Source organism: Scyliorhinus canicula, chromosome 1, assembly GCF_902713615.1.
Source record: "Scyliorhinus canicula chromosome 1, sScyCan1.1, whole genome shotgun sequence".
Classification (NCBI taxonomy): Eukaryota; Metazoa; Chordata; class Chondrichthyes; order Carcharhiniformes; family Scyliorhinidae; genus Scyliorhinus; species Scyliorhinus canicula.
Window position 1 is genome coordinate 163,556,829 of NC_052146.1, and position 22,868 is coordinate 163,579,696.

General features: G+C 47.8%; 2 protein-coding genes across 3 annotated transcripts in view; one reads left to right on the forward strand and one right to left on the reverse strand.

The window, feature by feature from the left end:
* Positions 1–19,498, reverse strand: part of col9a2 (procollagen, type IX, alpha 2) — a 202,525-nt gene extending 183,027 nt beyond the window's left edge. The window contains exons 1-4 of one of the 2 annotated variants that reach the window (XM_038801988.1): positions 19,273–19,498; positions 18,316–18,387; positions 17,520–17,555; positions 17,343–17,405 (exon numbers count right to left, since the gene is read on the reverse strand). In XM_038801988.1, coding sequence (XP_038657916.1) covers positions 17,343–17,405; positions 17,520–17,555; positions 18,316–18,387; positions 19,273–19,359 — 258 coding nt within the window. In that variant the 5' untranslated portion in view covers positions 19,360–19,498. The remainder of the gene's footprint in view (positions 1–17,342; positions 17,406–17,519; positions 17,556–18,315; positions 18,388–19,272) is intronic. The other variant, XM_038801996.1, reaches the window with a different exon arrangement.
* A 1,051-nt stretch (positions 19,499–20,549) lies between these two features.
* Positions 20,550–22,441, forward strand: LOC119962302. Its single transcript, XM_038790317.1, has 3 exons — positions 20,550–21,404; positions 21,662–22,022; positions 22,401–22,441. The coding sequence occupies exons 1-3, from the start codon at positions 20,898–20,900 to the stop codon at positions 22,439–22,441; spliced, it is 909 nt and encodes a 302-aa protein (XP_038646245.1). The 5' UTR covers positions 20,550–20,897.
* The last annotated feature ends 427 nt before the right edge of the window (positions 22,442–22,868 follow it).

Below are 22,868 nucleotides of genomic sequence, written 5' to 3' on the forward strand. Positions count from 1 at the left end.
ATGTATTTACATTGTGTATTTATCGTATGTCCTATGTTTTTCCAAGTATGAAACAATCTGCCTCGACTGTACGCAGAACAATATCTTTCACTGTACCTCGGTACACATGACAATAAATCTAAACCACAACAGATTTGCTTACAACCTTTTGGACAGATACTTTTATAGAGATCATTCCAATAAAAAAATTATACATTTCATATCCTATGACAAAACTGCTGTTCAACCTAAAGTATTTTAGCAGACTGCAAAACAAAAGACAGACCTGGCTCCTCCCATTTATTACATCATCTGTATCCCACTAAGCTCCATGGCCTGCTTAGCTAGGACTAAATATCACTCCCTCATAAATTATCAACACTCCAGGAAATCTCCAGCAATCAAAACATGATTCCATTAGCCCTTTATCTGTAGCCACATAAGTGGTCATAACCTCACTTTTTATGACTCCTTAATTGCAGCTTTAGCAGACACACTGCCTGTATGCATTTGAACCCAGGCTTTTTAATATCATTACTGCAACAGAATATAAAATATAATATATAACAATTTATCCATTCATTACAAACACATTTAATGTTTTTGGTCAATGACCTTTCACCAAAACTGGAAAATGTTGGAGAAGTAACAAATTGTCTGCAAACAGGGAAGCTGGGAAAGTGGACAGGAGGTGGGGAATAAATGACCAAGGGTTGATGGTGCAAGGCCAAAGGGTTTGGTAACGGGAGAAGAAAATAAACAAAGGTTGGTTTTGAGGCGATCTGAACGGTAATAGTAGACTTATTATCCTAGAATGATTACAGAGCACAAGGAGACCATTTGGCCCCTCATGTCCATGCTGACACTCTGCAAGAATAACTCAACTCATCCCACTTCACGCCTTTTCCCAGTTGCCCTGCAATTTCTTTTCTTTTTGGATAATTATACAATTCACATTTTGCTGTTAAGGACTGCATGCCAGATCCAGAAGAATCTTTCCTCAAGTCCCCCTGGTTCTTTTCGCAATTACCTTAAATTGTGTCCTCTGTTTAGACCACAAGACCTGAAAGCCTAGAAGCAGAAGTCAACCATTTGGCTCATCGAGTCTGCTCTGCCAATCATTAAGATCATGACCGATCATGGGTCACCCATTTATGACAGGGAGGAGGAGGAATTTCTTCTCTCAGAGGGTAGTGAATCTGCGGAATTCTTTACCACAGAGAGCTGTAAAGGCTGGGCCATTAAGTATGTTCAAGGCTGAAATAGACAGATTTTTAATCTGTAAGGTAATCAAAGGTTATGGGGACAAGGCTGGAAAGTGGAGTTGAGGATTATCATATGAAATGAAAATCGCTTATTGTCACAAGTAGACTTCAAATGAAGTTATGTGAAAAGCCCCTAGTCGCCACATTCCAGTGCCTGTTTGGGGAGGCTCCTTCATTATTTAGTATTTTTGGAAGGTAGTGTATTCAACTGCGAAGACTGACACAAAGTATTAACTTAACTCCTCCGCCATTTCCTGGTTCCCGATTATTATTTCCCCAGTCTCATTCTGTAAGGGGCCAATGTTCACTTTGGTCTCTCCCTTTTAATATACCGTATATACTCGCGTATCATGCGATCTCGCGTATCATGCAACCCCTAAATTTTAGACCCCAAAACATGATTTTATGATGTACCTCATGTATCATGCGAGTCACTTTTTTGAGACACCAAATGAGATACCAAATTACGCCGTTAACAACCGCCGTAAACAACCAGCTGGTTTGCGGTTTCTAATCATGGTAATAAGCAGTTAACTAATGCGTAACGGTCGAAAACATTCTACCATTAGCCACTATGGAGAAAAGATCTGCCAAGAAATATACTGCCAAATTGAAGCTGCAAGTTGTTGCCGAAGCGGAACAAAGCAACAACGTTAAAGCTGCAAAGCTGTTTGGTGTCGGAGAAAGTTGTGTCCGAAACTGGAGAAAACAGAAAGAGAAATTAATGGAAAGTCCTTCCTATAAATGCGCTAATCACGGGTCGAAATGTCATTGGCCGCAATTAGAAGATAACGTCTCAAAGTGGGTGTCCGAAAATCGGGAAAATGGTTATATTATAACTCGATCTAAAATTAGACTTTATGCTTACGAGAAGCAAGAAACATGGGCATTCGTGAGTTTATTGCAAGTCCTGGATGGTGTACGCGGTTCATGAAAAGACATGACTTTGTGTTAAGAAGAAAAACAAAAATTGCACAGAGACTCCCAAAAGAATTAGAAGAAAAAGTGACTAGTTTTCAAACATTTGTAATCAAACATCGCAAAGCTAACAGCTATCAGTTATCGTGCATTGGAAACATGGATAAAACACCCATGAATTTCGATATGCCATCAAACTCAACCGTTAATAAAGTCGGTGAGAAAAGTATTTTTATCAAAACTACAGGGCATGAAAAGACACATTCTACGGTTGTACTAACGTGTATGGCAGATGGGATGAAACTTCCTCCAATGGTTATCTTTAAACGGAAATTAATGCCCAAAGTAAAATTTCCAAATGGTATCGTTGTCCATTAACAGCCTAATCTTGACCAGTACTTCACACCCGAAATTTTGTATCTCGCGTATCATGCGACCCCCCAAATTCAGGTCAAAATTTAGGTCTTCAAAGGTCGCATGTTACGCGAGTATATACGGTACTTAAAGAAGCTCTTACTGTCTGCCTCACAGCGCCAGGGATCGGGGTTCAATTCAAGCCTTGGGTGACTGTCTGTGTGGACTTTGTACATCCTCCCCGTGTCTGCGTGAGTTTCCTCCAGGTGCTCCAGTTTCCTCCCACATTCCAAAGATGTGCAGGTTAGATGGATTGGCCACATGTTAAATTGCCCTTAGTGTCTAAAAGGTTAGGTGGGGTCACTGGTTATGGGGATAAGTTGAGGGTGTGGGCCTAAATAGAGACAGCGTGCCGACTTGATGGGCTGAGTGGCCTCCTTCTGCACTGCAGGGATTCTATGATTCTCTGTCCGTTTTTGCTAGTTTCATGTCAATGGGAACAGTTCCTCTCTATCTACTCTGTCCAGGCCTCTCATAATGTTTCATTCCTCTATAAAAAAACCCTCTAAACCTTCACTTCTCTCAGAACAGCCCTAACTTCACCAATCTATCAACATAACTGAAGTCTTTCACCTGGAACCATTCTTCATGCCTCCAGATGGGAGGAATGGAAACTGGTATTTGTCCTAAACTATAGTGTCACAATAGAACAGTTGACAATCACAGGATGTCCTCTGCTGAGTGATTCAGTAAATGGATATCCATCTGTTAAACAACCTTGCCTGACGTGAAACCTGGTACATCTCTAACTATTTTCAGTTCTGATGAAACGTCATCAAACTGAAACATTCTCTTTCCATAGAATCTGCCAAATCTGCTGACCAGCTCCAGTATTTTCTGCATTTATTTCAGGTATTTGTTTTTGCATTCTTATCTCCCATTTTTCCCCAGCGTGACAATCTTCCCATTTCTCCAGTCCAACATTTCCATTTCCCCTCTATCCACCTTTGTGTTTTCAACAGGTTCAACATAAAGCCATGGTAATCAGCATTGCATTATAACCTGATTGAATGCGCTTTCAAGGAGACTGTTCCTTATCATAGAAGAATGGTTTGAAAAATTCTACCAACTGCTTATCACACTCAAAACTATTGACAATAGTTGGACAGAAGTGTTTGAGATGAGATCTGTGCCACTATTCAATCAAAGTTCAATTATCTCTGTCGCTGTGCAATCAATGTTCCACGACTAGCAAATAGAGCACAAATTCCTGAAGTCCATCTTAATTCAAAGTTCCATTCAAACTCAGGTCTTAAAGTGAAAAATGCTCATCAACTTCAACCACTCCCTGTGATAACGAGTTCCACATTCTCATCACTCTCTGAATAAAGATGTTTCTTCTGAATTCTCCATTGGTGAATATCTTATATTGATGCCCTCTAGTTATGCCCTTCCCCACATGAGGAAAATTTCTCTCTGTATCGACTCTGTCAAAACCTTTGAGAATTATTAAGATCTCCCTTTTTCAACTAAACAGCCTGCCAATCCCTTTTTCATATCTATACCCAGACATTGCTGATATCTTCTTTGTATATCTTCTTTGCATCCTGTCCAACACCTCTGTATCTATTATCTATTTTATAAGATGGTGACCAGAACTGCACTCCATATGGTTGAACCAAGGTTTGATACTGGTTTAGCATAACGTCCCTACTTTTCAATTATGTGCCTCTAGAAATAAACCCCAGTCCTTGGTTTCCCCTTGACCATCTCAGTTCTAAGGAGAACAATCCCAATTTCTCCAATCTCTCCACATAATTGAAGTCCCTCATCCCCTGGGAAATCTTTTCAAGGCCTTAACATCCTTCCGAAAGTGTGCTACCCAAAATTAGACACAATGCTCCAGTTTGGAACTAACCAGCAATTTCTAAAGGTTTAGCATGACCCCCTTGTTCCTGTATTTAATGTTTCTAATTGCAAAGCCAAATCTCCTGTATTGTTTCTCATCTGCCCTACCAACAATTTCTGAATCTGCACCCTGAGGTCCTTCTGCTCTTATGACTGCTCAGCAGGGCATCGTGTAAATTATCCAGCCGCTGTGTATTGCTCCTCTCATGTTATATTACACTTGCCCACAATAAATTTAATCTGCCATGCGTCTAACCATTTCACAGACTATCTGTATCCTCCTGAAATCTCACCATTTACTATGCTGGCAAGTTTTGTATCATCCACAAAATTAGAATTTGTATTCCTTATATCCACAAATCCAAGTCATTTATATGTAACAAGAGAAACAATGGTCTTAATACTGACTCTGGGGCCCCATTGTATACTTCTCTCCAGTCGGAAAATTATTCATTCACCACTACTCTCTGCCTGTTCTATCCTTAGCTAATTGCCTACCCGAGTTCCACCATACCTTTAATTCCATACAATATTTTTGAATAAGGTTGTTTATCGAATGCATCCATATATACATCTCCTCTACTACCTTCATCAACCCTTTCTTCAAAGAACTTACACAGATTAGCACACATGGGCACAGTTTTCCCAAAGGGCGTGATTTAACGAGACAAAAATAGATGCCTGGATGCCTGTTTCAGGCGCATTTAGCACTCTGTTTCCCAGTGCCTGCAGGTACCAAGAAAGACACCTCTATCAATACCGGGGTGGCGGCTGCATAGGGTCAACTCCACCTCCACGTGCACAAGGCTCAGCCTGACGCAGCTAAAGGTGGTACATAGAGCCCACCTAATAAGAACCCGTATGAGTAGGTTCTTCCTGGAGGTGGAGGATAGATGTGAATGGTGCCAAGCAGGCCCGGCCAACCACGCCCACATGTTCTGGTCTTGCCCCAGACTGGTGGAGTACTGGACAGCCTTCTTTGAGGCAATGTCCAAAGTCGTGGGGGTGAGGGTGGAGCCATGCCCGAAAGTGGCGGTCGTCGGGGCCTCGGACCAGCCAGATCTATTCCTGGGGCGGAGGGCGGACGCCCTTGCCTTTGCCTCCCTGATCGCCCGCCGTAGAATCCTGTTTGGCTGGCGGTCAGCAGCACCATCCAAAGCTGCAGACTGGCTGTCCGACCTCTCGGAATCTCTCCAAATGGAGAAAATCAAATTTTCCATCCGAGGGTCGGACGACGGCTTCCACAGAACGTGGGAGCCATTCACATGACTGTTCCGGGACCTGTTTGTGGCCAACGAACAAGAGGAAGAATAGCCAGGTAGCCAAGAATCAGGGGAACTTAGTCAAGAATCAGGGGAGGGTAGCCAAGGCATGAAAGGGAGAGAGGGACTGGTGGGGGGGGGGGGGGGGGGTCTAAACCTGAAGAAAGAAAGCTGAACTTGAGGAGGGAGGGGCGAACCGTGGAGGGGGGGGGACAGGAGAGTTGAACCAGCGGGATGGGGCGGGGGGCAGGGAAACGGGAGCTGGAAGGAAGGCACGGGGTGCCAAAACGTGCATGACATCTCCAGGAGCGGGGAACGAGGAGGTTGGGGATGGAGGACGCGAGGAGCAGCGGAGGCGAGTGGGGGACGGCGGCGAGAACTGTCCGGGAGAGGCGGTCGACAGCGGCACGCGATCCGGCCAGGTGTCGCACACTGTGGTTATCTCCCTGGCACCCAAATGTATATTTGCCCCCCCCCTCAGTCCCCGCCACTCCTGCCCCCCTTCCCCCCACCCCACACCCCCGCAAACAGTCGCGTACTTACGTGGTGTAAATAATTCAGCCAGATGCACAGAGCTGCCGCTGTCGAGCTGGTGCACAGTACCCAACCAGTTAGTCTATTTCATATTTTATTGTATTCTATGTTGGGGTGTGCCCTTCTCTTCTAAATATGCGTATATATATAGATATATGTTTCTTATTCTGTGTACATAACGGTAATTATACCTTGTTCAAAAACCCAATAAAAAGATTTATAATAAAAAATAAAATTAAATACCGGGGGGGGGGGGGCCAGATGGGCGGCCGGGGTGGCGATCGGGTGTGTTATATGTAGCGGCGCGGGGACGATAATTGGGACCTTCTTTCCTTGTCCAGGTCTGCCGGCTGCGTCCGCCATGGCGTTCGGCGCAGTCGCTTGAGGCTGACTCGGAACCAGAAGTGCGGGGGCCCATATTGGAAGCTGCGAGAAGCACTCCGGGTCCCTGCCAGCCCCCTGCAGGTGGGTGAATAGCTGCTAATATTTTTAAGGAATCTCCAGAGCAAAACCCAATAGCCCCTTTTTTTGGCGAATCCAGCCCAGTATCTCTACTTCCTTTTGATCACTTACTAGCAATACAGAATAATTAGCCGTGGCTATGTTCATACAGAATCAAACTGACAAAGTAGCATTACATAAATGTTGAAAATGCCAATGTTAAAAAGCTCTTCCCAATAATGATTTTTATCGAAATAATGAACGGAATTTTACGGCCATGTTGCTTCCGAAAGGCTGCTCGCCACAGTGCAGCATGACCAATAGAAGCCTGGGAGACCGCGCTCGTGGGATCTACCCGACTCGCCATGCCTTGTGCGATTTTACACGATCTCACAAAACTTTGCAATGCAAACCCTGCCCACTGTGGGTGGGATCATTTTTTAGCAAATCTGCATATAAAACTGACACAGCTAGTCTCACTTTAATGTGATATTCCTGGGCACTGGAGACGTGGGATCTATTCCCTTCGCCTCGAAACCTCAGATGAGCAGCGCTCCACAAACGGGGATCAGACGGAATGGCATTCGTGGGGGTCTCCCAAAGGTTCAGAGGCCTCCAGGTGCATGCCATGTGAGCACAGTGGTACCCTGGCACTGCCTGTGCCACCCAGGCATCCTGGAAGAACTAGCCTGGTACTCTGGCATTGCCACCTGGGTGCAGCCTGGCATGGCCCAGGTGGCACTGCCAGCTGGCGGGGCACTGCCAGGTTGGCACTGTTAAGGTGCCAAGCTGGCACTATTTGCGCAGTGACGATTGGCCAGGGGTGCCCTGTGCAGGTTTTGGGGAGCTGTCGGAGAGGCCTGGGACCCTCACATTGTGCGTTTGGACCGGTGGAGGCGTAGTAGATCACTTTGGGGGCTCCAGATATTGGGATGCCATTTAGCGATCTCTCGCTACACTGGGGAGTTCCAGCGAGCTGAGCTATTTGCAGCCTCAGCCCGTATTTCCCATTGAGGCCCCTATCTAACCCGGGTTCCATTTTATAGCTTAGTGTTTCTCGGTGCTGTGAGCACCTGGAAACAAACGGCAAATGCACTCATTGTGGGACTTTGCTCCCATTTAATTAAAGCGCGCCCAATAATTGCCAAATTGACTCTGATCTATTTCTCTCTGATGGGCGAAGCTCCTGAAAGTTAGCAATGAGCGGTTCCATTCTTTCTGGATTATGTATACCAGAAGATATTACCGTTGCAGTGCAATCTTTTACATTCTTCACTCTTAAGTTACTTTGCAATTCCTCCCAAAACACTGAGAGCTTTCGTGGCTGACATCTCAGCAACACCATGTGTGAAATGTTGAATCACCATGTCAGATTCTGCTCACTCTGAAGGATTGCTACTAAATCCAGTCTATCCTTACACAGTGAATGAAGAATCTCACCTGGTGTTTTCACTGAGAATTTACCATGTTGTACTGAAACCGTTTGCAAACAAAAACTCTATTTTTTAAACTGTCCTTGAATAGATTTACTATGGTTTCTTGTTTCTCCCAAGTTTCATGTCTGGCATTCCATACACTCTCCCTCATCTCTTCACATCTTCAGTGTTGAAACTTGTTACACTAAATCCTACTCCCAATTGATTCTTTCACAGGAACATAGTGTCGGGAGGGTCATGGAGCAATCAGTCGCAACCGCAACGGTCCCGATAGCAGAAGTACCCAACGACCACTACCATCTTTGACACTGACAATAGCTGCCTCAGTTTTAAGTGAAATAAATAAATAAGATTGGAGTCTTCCGGACAGAAACAGCAGCAGGAAGCAGGTCACACACCAAGCACATACATCTGATGTCAAGTGTTTTGACATCCCACGTAAGTGTTTTGATGCCAAATCATGGATTATTTTCTTAAAAGTAAGAAATGGCCAAAGACGCAAATAGGCAAAGTACCTACTGGACAGGATCTCACAACAGAATCTGCTGGAGAGAACTGCTCAGGAGAGTCCACAGCAGGGCAGGGCAGTGCGAGCGTTAGCTCTGTACAGAATTCCAGGGCCTCTGGTTAGAGCCTACAAAGAGGAAGCTTTACTCGGGATTAAAGCAGGATAAATCTGACTTCTTGAGGTATGGGGCACGATCTAACGGACAGGGTGCTCAGTGTCATTTCAGGCAGGTTTGGTTTCTCCCCGGCTCTGTTGGTAAGTTCCCAACCGCTATCTAACCACAACCTAGGGTGGGATTTACCGGCTGTTCACGCTGGTGGGAAATTCTAGTATCACACTGCTGCGCGGGTTTCCCGACATCGAGGGGTGCTGTCGACGGGAAATCCTGTTGACAACGGTGGGACCAGTCGATCCCACTGGCGGACCGCCTCTGGTGCCGAGAAACACCCGGCAGGCTGGTGGGATAATCCCACCCATAGTCACTTTTTCCGGCCCTTTCCCCGGGCTAGCCCACACTTCAGATTTTTTTCACCATTAGGGAGCTGACCTCACTGACCAGACTGGCTCCTCAGAGATCGGGCCACCATTTTGAAAGGGCGCGCTGATCTCTAAGTGAGCTTGAGGGTCCCCCACACCCCCCCACACACCCCCATCCATGGGCAATGCATCGGCCTCCACATATGGGCACTACCCCACATCCCCGCAAGTGAGGACACTCCGCTGTAGGGTTACTGAGGGCCTTCCCACACCCCTTTCAAACCCCAACCCTTTTAGGCACCCCCCCCCCACCCTTCACCCCCCCAAACTTCAGGAGGCCTCTTCATAGCTGCCCTTCACTCCCCCCCCCCCCCCCCCCCCCCCACACACACTTCATCCCACGCCTTATCCCTCCTTCAGGCCCTGACCCTTGGCAGTGACACCCTGACACCTGGGCACCCTGATGCAGCCACCCTGGCACTCAGGCCGTGCTCCTGCCATATGGTAGTGCCACCTGGGCCCCTTTGCAGTGCCATGGTTCCTGGGTGCCAGAAGGAGAGCCAGGATGCTACCATCTGACCACCCAGGGGCCTCCAATGGCCTGGGCGACACCCAGATAACATTCCACCTGGTCCACGTTTACGTGGACCAGTACTAATCGACACCCGGCTGTGGTCTCCCTGGGGAGGCCAGTAGATGCTGGGAGCTCACTTCGAGATTGGGGCACCATTTTGAAGTGGTGGCCTGGTCTCTGAGATCCCGGTCTGGTCAGCGAGTTCAGCTCACCGGTGATGAGAATAATTGTGGGCTAGCTCGGTGAGAAACTCCCAGAGCCCGAAAATTATCGGTGAGGGACACTCCAACAGAGCAGGATGGAAACTCCAGCTAAACCCATGTAAACTCAGAACCTTTTCCATTAAATCACACTCGAAGTGTGGAAGCGAGTGGGAACTGCCGTGAGCTTCCCGACGCTCGGCCCGGCAAGTCCGTCACTGCTATAAAACGTTAATTGGTCCACTAAACGATGTCCCAGAGCTTACCGCCGCAAATGGCTGTCCTGCTGGCTGATTTGCCGGGACCGCGCTCGCCAGCCCCCTGTTAACAAGGGGGAGCAACACTTAAACCGCACTGTGCAGCCAGCCCCACACAGCTCGCAGCCATGCCACTGCGAAGACCAGATTCAGGGATGCCAACCTACCAGACTGTTGGACACGGTCAAAATCAGATGGAATGCCCTGTTCCCTGAGGGTCTCGGAGGGTCAGCCACAGGGCAGCCAGTGGGAGGAAGTGGCAGTGGCCATGAGTTCTGGGAGCGTCACTAGGGGGACTAGCACACAGTGCCGAAAGGTCAACAACCTACCCCAGGCCTCACAGGTGGCTTGGCAGCAGACCCCAGAACAGCCCCCCCCCCCCCCCGCCCCAGTCATCCATTACTCCCCCACCCCCGAGCATGGCCTGGCACCAGCCCCACCCAGCACCATTCCATGCCCGGCCCACCCCTGTTCAGAAGTGCAGCCCACGCCGCATCCCCCCAACTCCCCATTTGCCCCCATACACCCCAAACGTCCCCTGTACACCCCATTCTCCCATACTCCCCTTCCCCCCCCACATACTCACCATTTCTCTCCCCTGCAATGAATGTTGCGTGTGTCTCACAATGCCCTCTCTGTGTCCTGGTAGGAGATGTTGACCAACAGCAGATGGGAGAGGACCCAGACGGGTGGCAGAGTGCTGGACATCAGAGTCCTCACCCCCTATGAGGAATGGGTTCTGGAGGTCATGGGGGTGTCCCAGGACAGATCTGTCATTGACTTACAGGTTGGCGTATGGCACAGAGATGAAGATCCACCGGCTGCCATCCATATGACCTGGCAAGTTGTTAATGCCATACACAGAGACCCATCCCACCCCTCCCACTAACCACCTGTCCATTCTCCTGCAGGATCCTCATCCAATGTTGGCGGCCTATACAGGGTGGTGCATCCCCCTGCCTCCCAGGAGAACACCTTGGAGCAGAGCTCCGAGGAGACCATCATATTTGTGACACAGCTGTCAACCTCACCCTCCACCAACGCAGAGACACCCACCTCGGTGGGCAAAAAGTAGTGGACGGGCTTCTGGGGCACCTTCTGGTGAGCACCACACGGTTGCCGATGCACACCAGGTGGAGGCAGGATCACCCAGGGGAGACAGCAGCCGGAGGACTGCTGGATCCCAGGGCCCAGCTGGGTCCCAGGCGGATTCTGAGCCTCTGGATCAGGTTCATCCGCAGCTGATGCAGTTGATAGGGTGTGGCCATGAGATTCAGAGGGGCATGTCAGCGACCCTCCAGCAGGTCCATAGCCGATTGGAGGAGTTTCAGAGGCTAAGGGCACAGGAGATGGTGGCGGCAATGCGTGGCACAGAGGCCAACACTGCTTGGGTGGTGACCGCAGTGGAGAGCCGGTGCATGTCTTCAGCAGCATGAGCGGAGGTGTCCAAAGCATAGCTTAGTCGGTGACTTCCATGGCCAAGTGCCTCGACTGCACATCCCAGTCGCTAGGGGATGTGTCCCAATCCCAGGTGGACTTTGATGAGATGTGCGGAGCATGCCCCACTCTCAGCTGGGCAAGGCCGAGGTGCTGCAATGCAGGTCCCAGTCACAGATGGGCATTGCCAAGGTGCTGCAGACCATGCCCCAGTCCCAGCTGGGCACTGCATCGACACCATATATTGCGGACATTGGGGAGCCGCCAGGGCTGGTAGAACCAGATGATGGAGGAGCAGCGGAGGCTCAATCCAGCTGCCTCTTGACCCCAAGTTGAACTCCAGGGCCCAATGGGCATTAAACAGGAGGAGGGGATGCTGGGTGTCAACTTGGAACCACCCTACGGAGTAGTGATGACGGACACCAGCTCCCCCGAGTTCCACCCCCTGACAATGGCACATCTTGGAGCCAGCACCAGAACAGGGTGTCATGGCAGGACATGTGCCACCGGCAAGTGGGCCCTCCAGCTCCAGAGCCCCCAGAGGATGCCTGCCAGGGGCATCAAAGGCCATTGGACGCGATAGGCAGCAGGTTGCCTTCACCACTGTTGTGCATCCTAGGGACACATCCTAGGTAGAGCCCGGAAGGTTAAGCAGGTCGAGGATTACTGAGAGGGGACGGGGGGGAGGGGGTTTGGAGGTAAGGGAGGGAGGGTGCTTTGAGGGGGGAAAGGGGCAGGGGGACAGAATTCGGGGGGTGAGGAAGGTTGGGCGGCAGTATTGGGGACACATAAGTACAGCATTTTAAAAAGTTGCACCCGAGAAATATGACAGCTCTGGCAATTTCTTCAGCAATGCAGGCCGAGCACCAATCCCCTGCCCCAGCTCCCCAGGCGTAGAGGTCCTGGGTGCTGCAGTGAGAGCCCCTGGTTACCGAACTCCAGACACTGTAACCACAGCCACCCACACGTAACATTACCTGGACCGGGCGCTAATCCCCTCCCTGGTGCAGTCACCCACCCTCTGGTGGCTGAAATGTGCCCGGTGCAGGGGCCATCCCTGGGTGTTTGGATGTTGGCTGCTGCGTCTGTGGTGTCGCCTCCTGCAGTGTTCAGACACAGTGTCCAGGCATCACGGTCTGATTGGGATGCTCAGCAATAACTCCCACACGCTACATGGACTGCCCACCCACCGGGATCCATTTGGGAGTTCTGAAGTGCTCACTTCACTATGATTGCTAATTCCCAACTAGCAATAGGCTTCAACCATGTGGCCAGAGGCCTCCTCGGTCAGTGGGTGTTCTGAGTGGTGGGTGGGGCAGACAGGCTGGGGTTGCCCCTGGAATAGGAACACACGATCCAGGGGGGTGATATGGCGGACCCACCGGCACTGAGACACCCATCTGCCCCCTGCCCCCTCCCAGGCCATGTTGCGGGCAAACTCCGGCTCCTGCATCCCAGACCCCTCCCATTACCGATGGCGGTACACCCCGACCGAGACTGGCACCCAGATACTCACCCACCCCACACACATCCCCCAAACACTGGGGCAGCAACCCCACTGACACCGTGCTCATTGCCCGCGAGCGAAGATGGCTACTCACATCCTCGGATTTCCCACCCCCCCACAGCAGCCCTTCTGCCAGTTTCATGGTTTTTAAAAGGTGTACTATCCGGCACCAGCGTGACCATTGTTGGGAAGGCCGTTAGATAGGGGGTCGCTCCCATTAATTGTATGAAGATTGGCTTTAAGTGGTTCTCACCATGTCACAGCCTGTTCCTGATTTCGCCAATGGGTGCGGGCCAGTTAGATCGCTAACTGATCAGCGCCTAACATGGTTCTCACTTTAAGCTTCTACCGTGATCTAACGGCCTCATCGCACTCTTGCTTAAGAGCAATGCGGCCATTAAGTCGTGTCTTTAGAAAACATTCTGTTAGATCGTGCCTTACGCTTCTCCCCGTCACCTGACAGCACATTAAAACTCGCCAAAAGCCCATGAGGCTGTCAGCATTCTGGAGTAGCATCTCCCAGGAGTATACACTGCTGAGAAAAGCAAGCATTTTGTTGTTATTGCACTTCATGATGACCTACATGTGCGAGGTTGGATTGTACGTTTTCACAATGATGAAGATGGCACAAAGGAACTTGTTGAAGTCTGCACCTGATACACACATTGCTCTCTGCTCTTTTGAACTGGATTCAAGTGCGATTGTGAGGACCAAGCAGGCTCCCCTTTCACATTAAAAGGTATGTGGCGTGTGTCCCGAATTTTGGCCCTTCAGAACTGTCCACCCCTAGAACCCATTTGGCAAGAAATGAAAAGAGGTGGAATTCTAAATTCAGAAGAAAAATGTCCCTGGATTTGGAGTGAGAATACTGCTTCAATTATCATATTGAGGATAGGACCATCTTCTGTGCACAAGATGAGATGGGGTACTCAGTGTCCATCTGACTGTTGGGTACCCACATTCAGGGGGGAAGGAAAATGAGGGTGAAGGCCATTTCCCAGAAGGACCGACTGCATTATGCATTCTTAGTATGAGGAGTGTACACGATGCAGATCCTCATTCTCAGTATGTGGAGAGTACACAATGCAGATTCTCATTCTCAGTATGTGGAGAGTACACAATGCAAATTCTCATTCTCAGTATGTGGAGTGGACACAATGCAGATTCTCATTCTCAGTATGTGGAGTGGACACAATGCAGATTCTCATTCTCAGTATGTCGAGTGTACACAATGCAGATTCTCATTCTCAGTATGTGGAGAGTACACAATGCGGATCCTCACTCTCAGTATGTCGAGTGTACACAATGCAGATTCTCATTCTCAGTATGTGGAGTGGACACAATGCGGATCCACATTTTCAGTGTGTGGAGTGGACACAATGCAGATTCTCATTCTCAGTATGTGGAGTGGACACAATGCGGATTCTCATTCTCAGTATGTGGAGAGTACACAATGCAGATTCTCATTCTCAGTATGTGGAGTGGACACAATGCGATTCTCATTCTCAGTATGTGGAGAGTACACAATGCAGATTCTCATTCTCAGTATGTGGAGTGTACACAATGCAGATTCTCATTCTCAGTATGTGGAGTAGACACAATGCGGATTCTCATTCTCAGTATGTGGAGTGTACACAATGCGGATTCTCATTCTCAGTATGTGGAGAGTACACAATGCAGATTCTCATTCTCAGTATGTGGAGAGTACACAATGCAGATTCTCATTCTCAGTATGTGGAGAGTACACAATGCAGATTCTCATTCTCAGTATGTGGAGTGGACACAATGCGGATCCTCATTCTCAGTATGTGGAGTGGACACAATGCGGATTCTCATTCTCAGTATGTGGAGTGGACACAATGTGGATTCTCAATCTCAGTATGTGGAGTGGACACAATGCGGATTCTCATTCTCAGTATGTGGAGTGGACACAATGCGGATCCTCATTCTCAGTATGTGGAATGTACACAATGCAGATTCTCATTCTCAGTATGTGGAGTGGACACAATGCAGATCCTCATTCTCAGTATGTGGAGTGGACACAATGCAGATCCTCCATCTCAGTCTGTGGAGTGGACACAATGCAGATTCTCATTCTCAGTATGTGGAGTGTACACAATGCGGATCCTCCATCTCAGTATGTGGAGTGGACACAATGCAGATCCTCCATCTCAGTATGTGGAGTGTACACAATGCAGATCCACATTTTCAGTGTGTGGAGTGTACACAATGCAGATTCTCATTCTCGGTATGTGGAGAGTACACAATGCAGATCCTCCATCTCAGTATGTGGAGTGTACACAATGCGGATCCTCCATCTCAGTATGTGGAGTGGACACAATGCGGATCCTCCATCTCAGTATGTGGAGTGGACACAATGCAGATCCTCATTCTCAGTATGTGGAGTGGGCACAATGCAGATTCTCATTCTCAGTATGTGGAGTGGACACAATGCAGATCCTCCATCTCAGTATGTGGAGTGGACACAATGCGGATCCTCCATCTCAGTATGTGGAGTGTACACAATGCGAATCCTCCATCTCAGTATGTGGAGTGGACACAATGCGGATCCACATTTTCAGTGTGTGGAGTGGACACAATGCAGATTCTCATTCTCAGTATGTGGAGTGTACACGATGCGGATCCTCATTCTCAGTATGTGGAGTGGACACAATGCGGATCCACATTTTCAGTGTGTGGAGTGGACACAATGCGGATCCACATTTTCAGTGTGTGGAGTGGACACAATGCAGATTCTCATTCTCAGTATGTGGAGTGTACACAATGCCGATTCTCATTCTCAATATGTGGCGTGTACACAATGCGGATCCTCCATCTCAGTATGTGGAGAGTACACAATGAGGATCCTCCATCTCAGTATGTGGAGTGTACACAATGCGGATCCTCATTCTCAGTATATGGAGTGGACACAATGCAGATTCTCATTCTCAGTATGTGGAGTGGACACAATGCAGATCCTCATTCTCAGTATGTGGAGAGTACACAGTGCAGATTCTCATTCTCAGTATGTGGAGAGTACACAATGCAGATTCTCATTCTCAGTATGTGGAGTGGACACAATGCAGATTCTCATTCTCAGTATGTGGAGTGTACACAAAGCAGATTCTCATTCTCAGTATGTGGAGTGTACACAATGCGGATCCTCATTCTCAGTATGTGGAGTGGACACAATGCGGATCCTCATTCTCAGTATGTGGAGAGTACACAATGCGGATCCTCATTCTCAGTATGTGGAGTGGACACAATGCAGATTCTCATTCTCAGTATGTGGAGTGTACACAAAGCAGATTCTCATTCTCAGTATGTGGAGAGTACACAATGCAGATTCTCATTCTCAGTATGTGGAGTGGACACAATGCGGATCCTCATTCTCAGTATGTGGAGAGTACACAATGCGGATCCTCATTCTCAGTATGTGGAGTGGACACAATGCAGATTGTCATTCTCAGTATGTGGCGTGGACACAATGCAGATCCTCATTCTCAGTATGTGGAGAGTACACAATGCAGATCCTCATTCTCAGTATGTGGCGTGGACACAATGCAGATTCTCATTCTCAGTATGTGGAGAGTACACAATGCAGATTCTCATTCTCAGTATGTGGAGAGTACACAATGCAGATTCTCATTCTCAGTATGTGGAGTGGACACAATGCGGATTCTCATTCTCAGTATGTGGAGTGGACACAATGCGGATCCTCCATCTCAGTATGTGGAGTGGAAACAATGCAGATCCTCCATCTCAGTATGTGGAGTGGACACAATGCATATCCTCCATCTCAGTATGTGGAGTGGACAAAATGCAGATCCTCCATCTCAGTATGTGGAGTGGACACAATGCGGATCCTCCATCTCAGTATGTGGAGTGGACACAATGCAGATCCTCCATCTCAGTATGTGGAGTGGACACAATGCGGATCCTCCATCTCAGTATGTGGAGTGGACACAATGCGGATTTATACAGTTCAGAACTCTGTCCCAAGTCCGAGATGTTTGCAGAAAAAGTGCTCACTAGTGCAGTTCGTACAGCTTGAGCAAAGTTGGAGACTGAATTTTGTAATCTGTGAGCTCATATTTTACCTCCCTGAGAATCATTACTGCGGTACATTTCTAGATGCTGGGTGCCTCCAAAGGAAGAGTAAGAAATGCAGAGGCTCACACGCGCAATATATATAACAGCATCTGAACTCTCCTGAGATGCAGTCTTTCATAACTACAGTCATTGCCCCACTACAAAGTCTGCCACTTCTGCAGAAGGTACTCACATCATATCCTGGGTCACCTTGAGGTCCATCGGGTCCAGAGTCACCAGGATCACCTTTTGCTCCCTAAATGCAGTGAAAATTAAAGCTCTTGTTAATTTTCAATGGAAATGATCAAATAATCTTTCTCGAATGATGTTGAAGACAGAGATTTTAGATTAATTGAAAAGAGTTACTTACTGTTGGACCAGGGTACCCAGCGGGCCCACGCTCCCCCTAGAAAAAGAATGCACGTCTCGTTATTGTACCAAGAGAAACCTTAGATAAACATTCCCTCGGGATCAGTTAAATAATAGCCTTCTCTCTATTGTACACTCTCCTGACCCTTCAAGTCTCTCGCTCTAACATGGAATTAAACCCTAGTGCAGTTAAAGTCCCAAGTTATTTTTTACCTGTCACTCTGAGGCCCCAGAATTAAAAACAAGTTAAATTATGAACAAGATGCAGGTTATAATGAATCCCTGAATGTAATAATTTTCATTCAATTGATTAATTGAATGCAATGTCACCTCATACAGCTACCGAACAACTGTATCTTTTCAACTGAACTCTTTTTGTCTTACTTAGATTACTTCTGAATATCTTGTTTGTGTTATATCCTGGTTTTAATGTGTACGCTTTGTGGTTTAGAATGTGAGTTCCGAGACTGACTCGTCTGAAACTTTCACAGTAACAGTCCATGCCATCTCGCTCTCAGAACCACTTGCCTCCTGGAGTGTCGACAGAGTTTGCCTCTTAGCTTTCAGTTCAAACAGCCATTGTACTTGAACAGATACAAAACTGAATTTGCTTAAATTTGCTGATGATGTATTAAATATTAATGGTAAAGTGAAATCAATTTGCCCCTAAATGCTGAAGTGTTCTGATATACAGAGAGCTGGTACGGCAGCTCCCCCTGTAGTCACTCACTGCAACCTGGCACCTGGGACAATGTGGCTCTTTGTCTAACCCCTTCTGGAAACACATCCACACTCACATCTATCCCGTCCGATCCAGGAATCCCAGCTGGACCCGGGGAACCCACCACATGTTGTTCACCTATTGGACCCTGGCAAGTAAGAAGGAAAAAGTATTAAAGAATGGAAAAAGAGATTATACTGATTGCTTTGAAAACAGAAAATGACTCAGGAATGGTGCAGATAAATTGTCAATTATATTTGATGAAATTGATAATTAGGGTGCATGCAGTATAGAATAATGGGTTAGACACTTTGGGAATGTTCTTATAACAGCAGGAGACTTTCCCACAAACTTGTCCTGGGTTCTGGGCAGTGGGTTGAAACTGCAGCTGAGTTTGTCCCTCTGCCTTATCGTGGCACCGCTTCCTAAACTAAATGTGTGGCAGCGGCTTTGCTCAGAGCTCTTTACAGACACTCAGTGGCTGAGAATTTCACAGCTCACAGTGCACTCTAGTACCTGACCTACCAGCCACCTACAGCCCTGGCGCACACATTAAACAGCTTCCAAGTCAATTTAATCTGACCCAGCATCCTTGGTTTGTTCTTCATTTAAACCTGTAAATCGTTGGCCAGTGAGCTTAAGAAATTCCCACTGGGAGCTAACTTTGTATGAATTATTTTCTGTAGGATTTCAAATTTTTCCAGGCACTGATGGGGTTTCTTAACAGCTGGGGATACACAATGCTCCTGTTAATTTGGGACATATTTGCAATCCAAACATAGAGCCTGGCCCTTGGTGATCATTTGTGGGTTCTGTCAAGTCCTCTCCCGACTGTGACTGACTGTAAACTTTCCACAGATAGATGTGAAGGAAAAAGCAGAAAGTAAGTAAAGTAAGTAACGAGCAACAAAGATGACAGAAGAGATTTAGTTCATCAACAACTAAAAGGTATTTTATGAAGAAAACAATCCTGCCAAACCAATTTCTGCAGCAAATCACTTTGCTCATGATTACTCGGACCCCCTGAACTTACCTGAGTTAAACACAAGCAGATGACTTGCAGCAAGACTGTGAGTTGCAGGAGTCCAGGATGGGGCCAGACACCATTCAGGCTCGCCATGTTGAGTTACTCAGTCTGGACAGGGCAAGATTAAATCCACACGTCTCCCACTGGCTGAAACGAACAGCTGGAGACCCCCGGAGAAAGACCAGACCAGCCTGTAGCTCTCACAAACCCAATTCCGTCTGCAGAGCCGAGCAGAGGAGTGGCCTAGCCAGAGGGGCGGGAGAAGACGAGGCAGCTCCTGAATATGCAGCAGGTCAGAAACTGGTCAAACATCACATATTCCCAGAACATCCCAGACAGAGAGAGAGATAAAGTGAAACAACTCATGAATATGTAAGAGCTCAGACATTGTAGGAATATGATTGCTGCAAAGGTGAGTTTATTAATATGTTTAATCATTGATAAAAATGTTGGTAGAATGGATGATTAAAAAGACAGAATTGTTTTGCAACAGAATTTTGAACATTATTCTAAGGTGATGGATGAAATGAATGAAAATTATTTTTGTCATGTCTGTTTAATGTTTGATACAAATACCGGAACACCTCAATATGCAGTTCCAACTTCCCAATTACAAAACGCAACTTTGCAGCATAGCTGCAAAAACTTCAAATACTCAGATGTGTCAGGACAAAGGATTCACACAATATATTTTCTATATAATACATATATACCCTCTGTGGTGATATGCATATGCACAAGGGGTTAATGTAAATACACTACAACTAAGTAAACACTAGAGGGAGCACCAGAGACATCATGACATGCAGACATACAGCTAATGAACACATCGAATAGGACACAACCAATGGGCAGTCAAGGCACCCAGAGGTGACACTACCACAAGGGGGCAACCCATACAAAAGGACAGGGCACATATGCTCTTTCTCTTTCCACAGGCGACACTTAGAGAGAAGGACAGGGGCAGATCAGAAGCATCACACCCACTACGTGGCTTAGAGCAGACTGGTTAGTTAGACTGAGTTACTATAGCAAGATTGGCAGGAAAGTCAAACGCAAGTAGGAAAATTGTTAACTTCAATAAATGTGTTAAACCTATCTCCAAGTCTGAACCTTCCATTGCCAGAGCATACATCAAGGAAGCAGCTTATGCTACATGAAGAAGCATAACACAACATGGTACCAGTGAGTGCCTGTTGAATCTATATAGTTCAACTCAGCAAGATCCGTGACTACTAGCAAAAGCACCCAGGCAAGATGATCGACTTTCCAGTTCATAAGCAGCTCAGGTACCACGGCATCACAGTGCCAACTGGTGTGCATTCAAGCAGAGATTTGAGATCTACATGGTAGCATCCGACCTAGATGGCGTGGTCGATGCTGAAAAGATAGATCATCTACTCACCATTGCGGGTGAAAGTGCAACAGAAATCTTCAACTCCTTCAGTACTCCAAAGGGCAGGAGAAGAGAGACTTCCAGACAGTCCTGGACAAGTGTGAAAACTACTGCGAGATAAACACAAAAGAAATCGGTAAAACTGGAGCCTATACTCACCACGAGGCAAAGGTAGGCTAGCAGCAGAGGCAAACGGCAGTTTTGATTAGCAGCCATCTTGCGAAAGGAGCTGCACATGTGCAGTTCCCCAGAAGACATTAAAGGGCAAAACTGTGTTCACGCGCATGCGCATTTGCGCAAAGAGCGTACAGTAAAGGAAATGTGGTCCGCGCATGCGCAATCCATTCCTACGCTCTACTTCACAAGCGTCATGATGTCAGAGGCCCTGGACCATGCCCACTTAAAGGGGAAATGCCCGAAAATAGTAAAAAAGCATTTTAAAGCCAGAAAACACAATTCTTTCACCTGGAACGGCAGCACAATGCCTGAACTTCGACCAGTAGCTGAAAGTAACCTCCGCAGAGCCCTGCAACAAGCAGTTAGCACCGCCCTGAGAGATGATTTAGTCCTTGAAGACTACGACTCAGACGTTGATTTCTTCCTTGGACATTGCGAGCACAATGACAGCTCCGACGCAAAAAGTGATGATATGGTCCTTGAAGACTACGACTTGGAAGATGATTTCATCTTTGGACGTGGTGGCCTCAGTACCAAATCCGAACCGCAACGCGATGTGTTGTACATGGAAGAATCTGGGCAGCACGGTGGCCTAGTGGTTAGCACAACCGCCTCACGGCGCTGAGGTCCCAGGTTCGATCCCGGCTCTGGGTCACTGTCCGTGTGGAGTTTGCACATTCTCCCCGTGTCTGCGTGGGTTTCGCCCCCACAACCCAAAAATGTGTAGAGTAGGTGGATTGGCCACGCTAAATTGCCCCTTAATTGGAAAAAATAATTGGCTAATCTAAATTTATAAAAAAAAAAAAAAAAAAAAAAAAGTACATGGAAGAATCCAACACAGTCATGGATCACGGATTTGAGGATCCTCAGCCCAGCAATGACGACATCCCGACCCATGAGTTCAGGATTCTGCTGCGGTCTGACACCAAAAGACAGAGAGAGGTACGAGCCCACAGAGAGCGGCCTGACGCCAAGAGACAGAGAGAGGTACAAGCCCACAGAGAGCGGCCTGACGCCAAGAGACAGAGAGAGGTACGAGCCCACAGAGAGCGGCCTGACGCCAAGCCAATGGTTCATGCACCACGAAGAGTGGTCCACGCACCAGTGAAAGTCCCCGACTCCACACGAAAGGTGGTCCACGCGCCACGAAGAGTCCCCAACTCCGCACAGAAAGCGATGACAGGCTGTACAGCGAGACCACTGCACGTCTCCACACAGAGAACGCAGAAAGACTCCACAGCGAGACCACTGCACAACTCCGTTGAGAGTGCACAGATCGACTCCACTGCATGACTCCACACAGGGAACGATGCCAGACTCCACAGAGAGAGTAGTGCAAGCGTCCACAGCGAGCTCGTTGACAGACTCCACGATGGAAGCAACACAAGACTCCAGAGCGCAGTCCTTGCATGAACAAGACCATGAAGGTCTAGCAACCTTATCTGACCAACCAGCTGCAGACGATGCAAGTCTGCCACGCTCAAGTGCACAGCAAGACGACTATGACAGTCTACCACCCTCACGTGAACGACAAAAAGACAGTCTACCCGAATTATTTGAGCCGCCAGAAGAAGACTCTCACAGTCTACCCAGCTCATCTAACCGACAAAAAGACACTGAAGGACTACCCACTGTATGTGCGACGAGTGACACAGGCTTCACAGTTCCCATACAAGATGTGCGACATCTCAGCGAGACTGACAGACTTCAGCTAGTATGTACAGAGGCACTCGACAATCTAAGTGAAGCTACTAGTGACTCCAGTGACACCGCGTTAATTCAAACCTCATCCACTCGAGCCTCTCCACAAGAAAATGCATTCCTGAACGTTTTGACTCCAGACATGGAGCATCAAGACACCTCAGATGATTCAAGTGAACCTGAAATGACTCCGGACGGGGAGTGTCAAGAAACCAAAGCTAGGGCAGCACGGTGGCGCAGTGGGTTAGCCCTGCTGCCTCACGGCGCCGAGGTCCCAGGTTCGATCCCGGCTCTGGGTCACTGTTCATGTGGAGTTTGCACATTCTCC

Coding starts and splice junctions, on each gene's coding strand:
- LOC119962302 (XM_038790317.1), top strand. CDS start 20,898: ATGTGCAGTTCCCCAGAAGACATTAAAGGGCAAAACTGTGTTCACGCG. Junction 21,405..21,661: donor CGCAACGCGATGTGTTGTAC/ATGGAAGAATCT, acceptor AAAAAAAAGTAC/ATGGAAGAATCCAACACAGT. Junction 22,023..22,400: donor CGCACAGAAAGCGATGACAG/GCTGTACAGCGA, acceptor GAATTATTTGAG/CCGCCAGAAGAAGACTCTCA.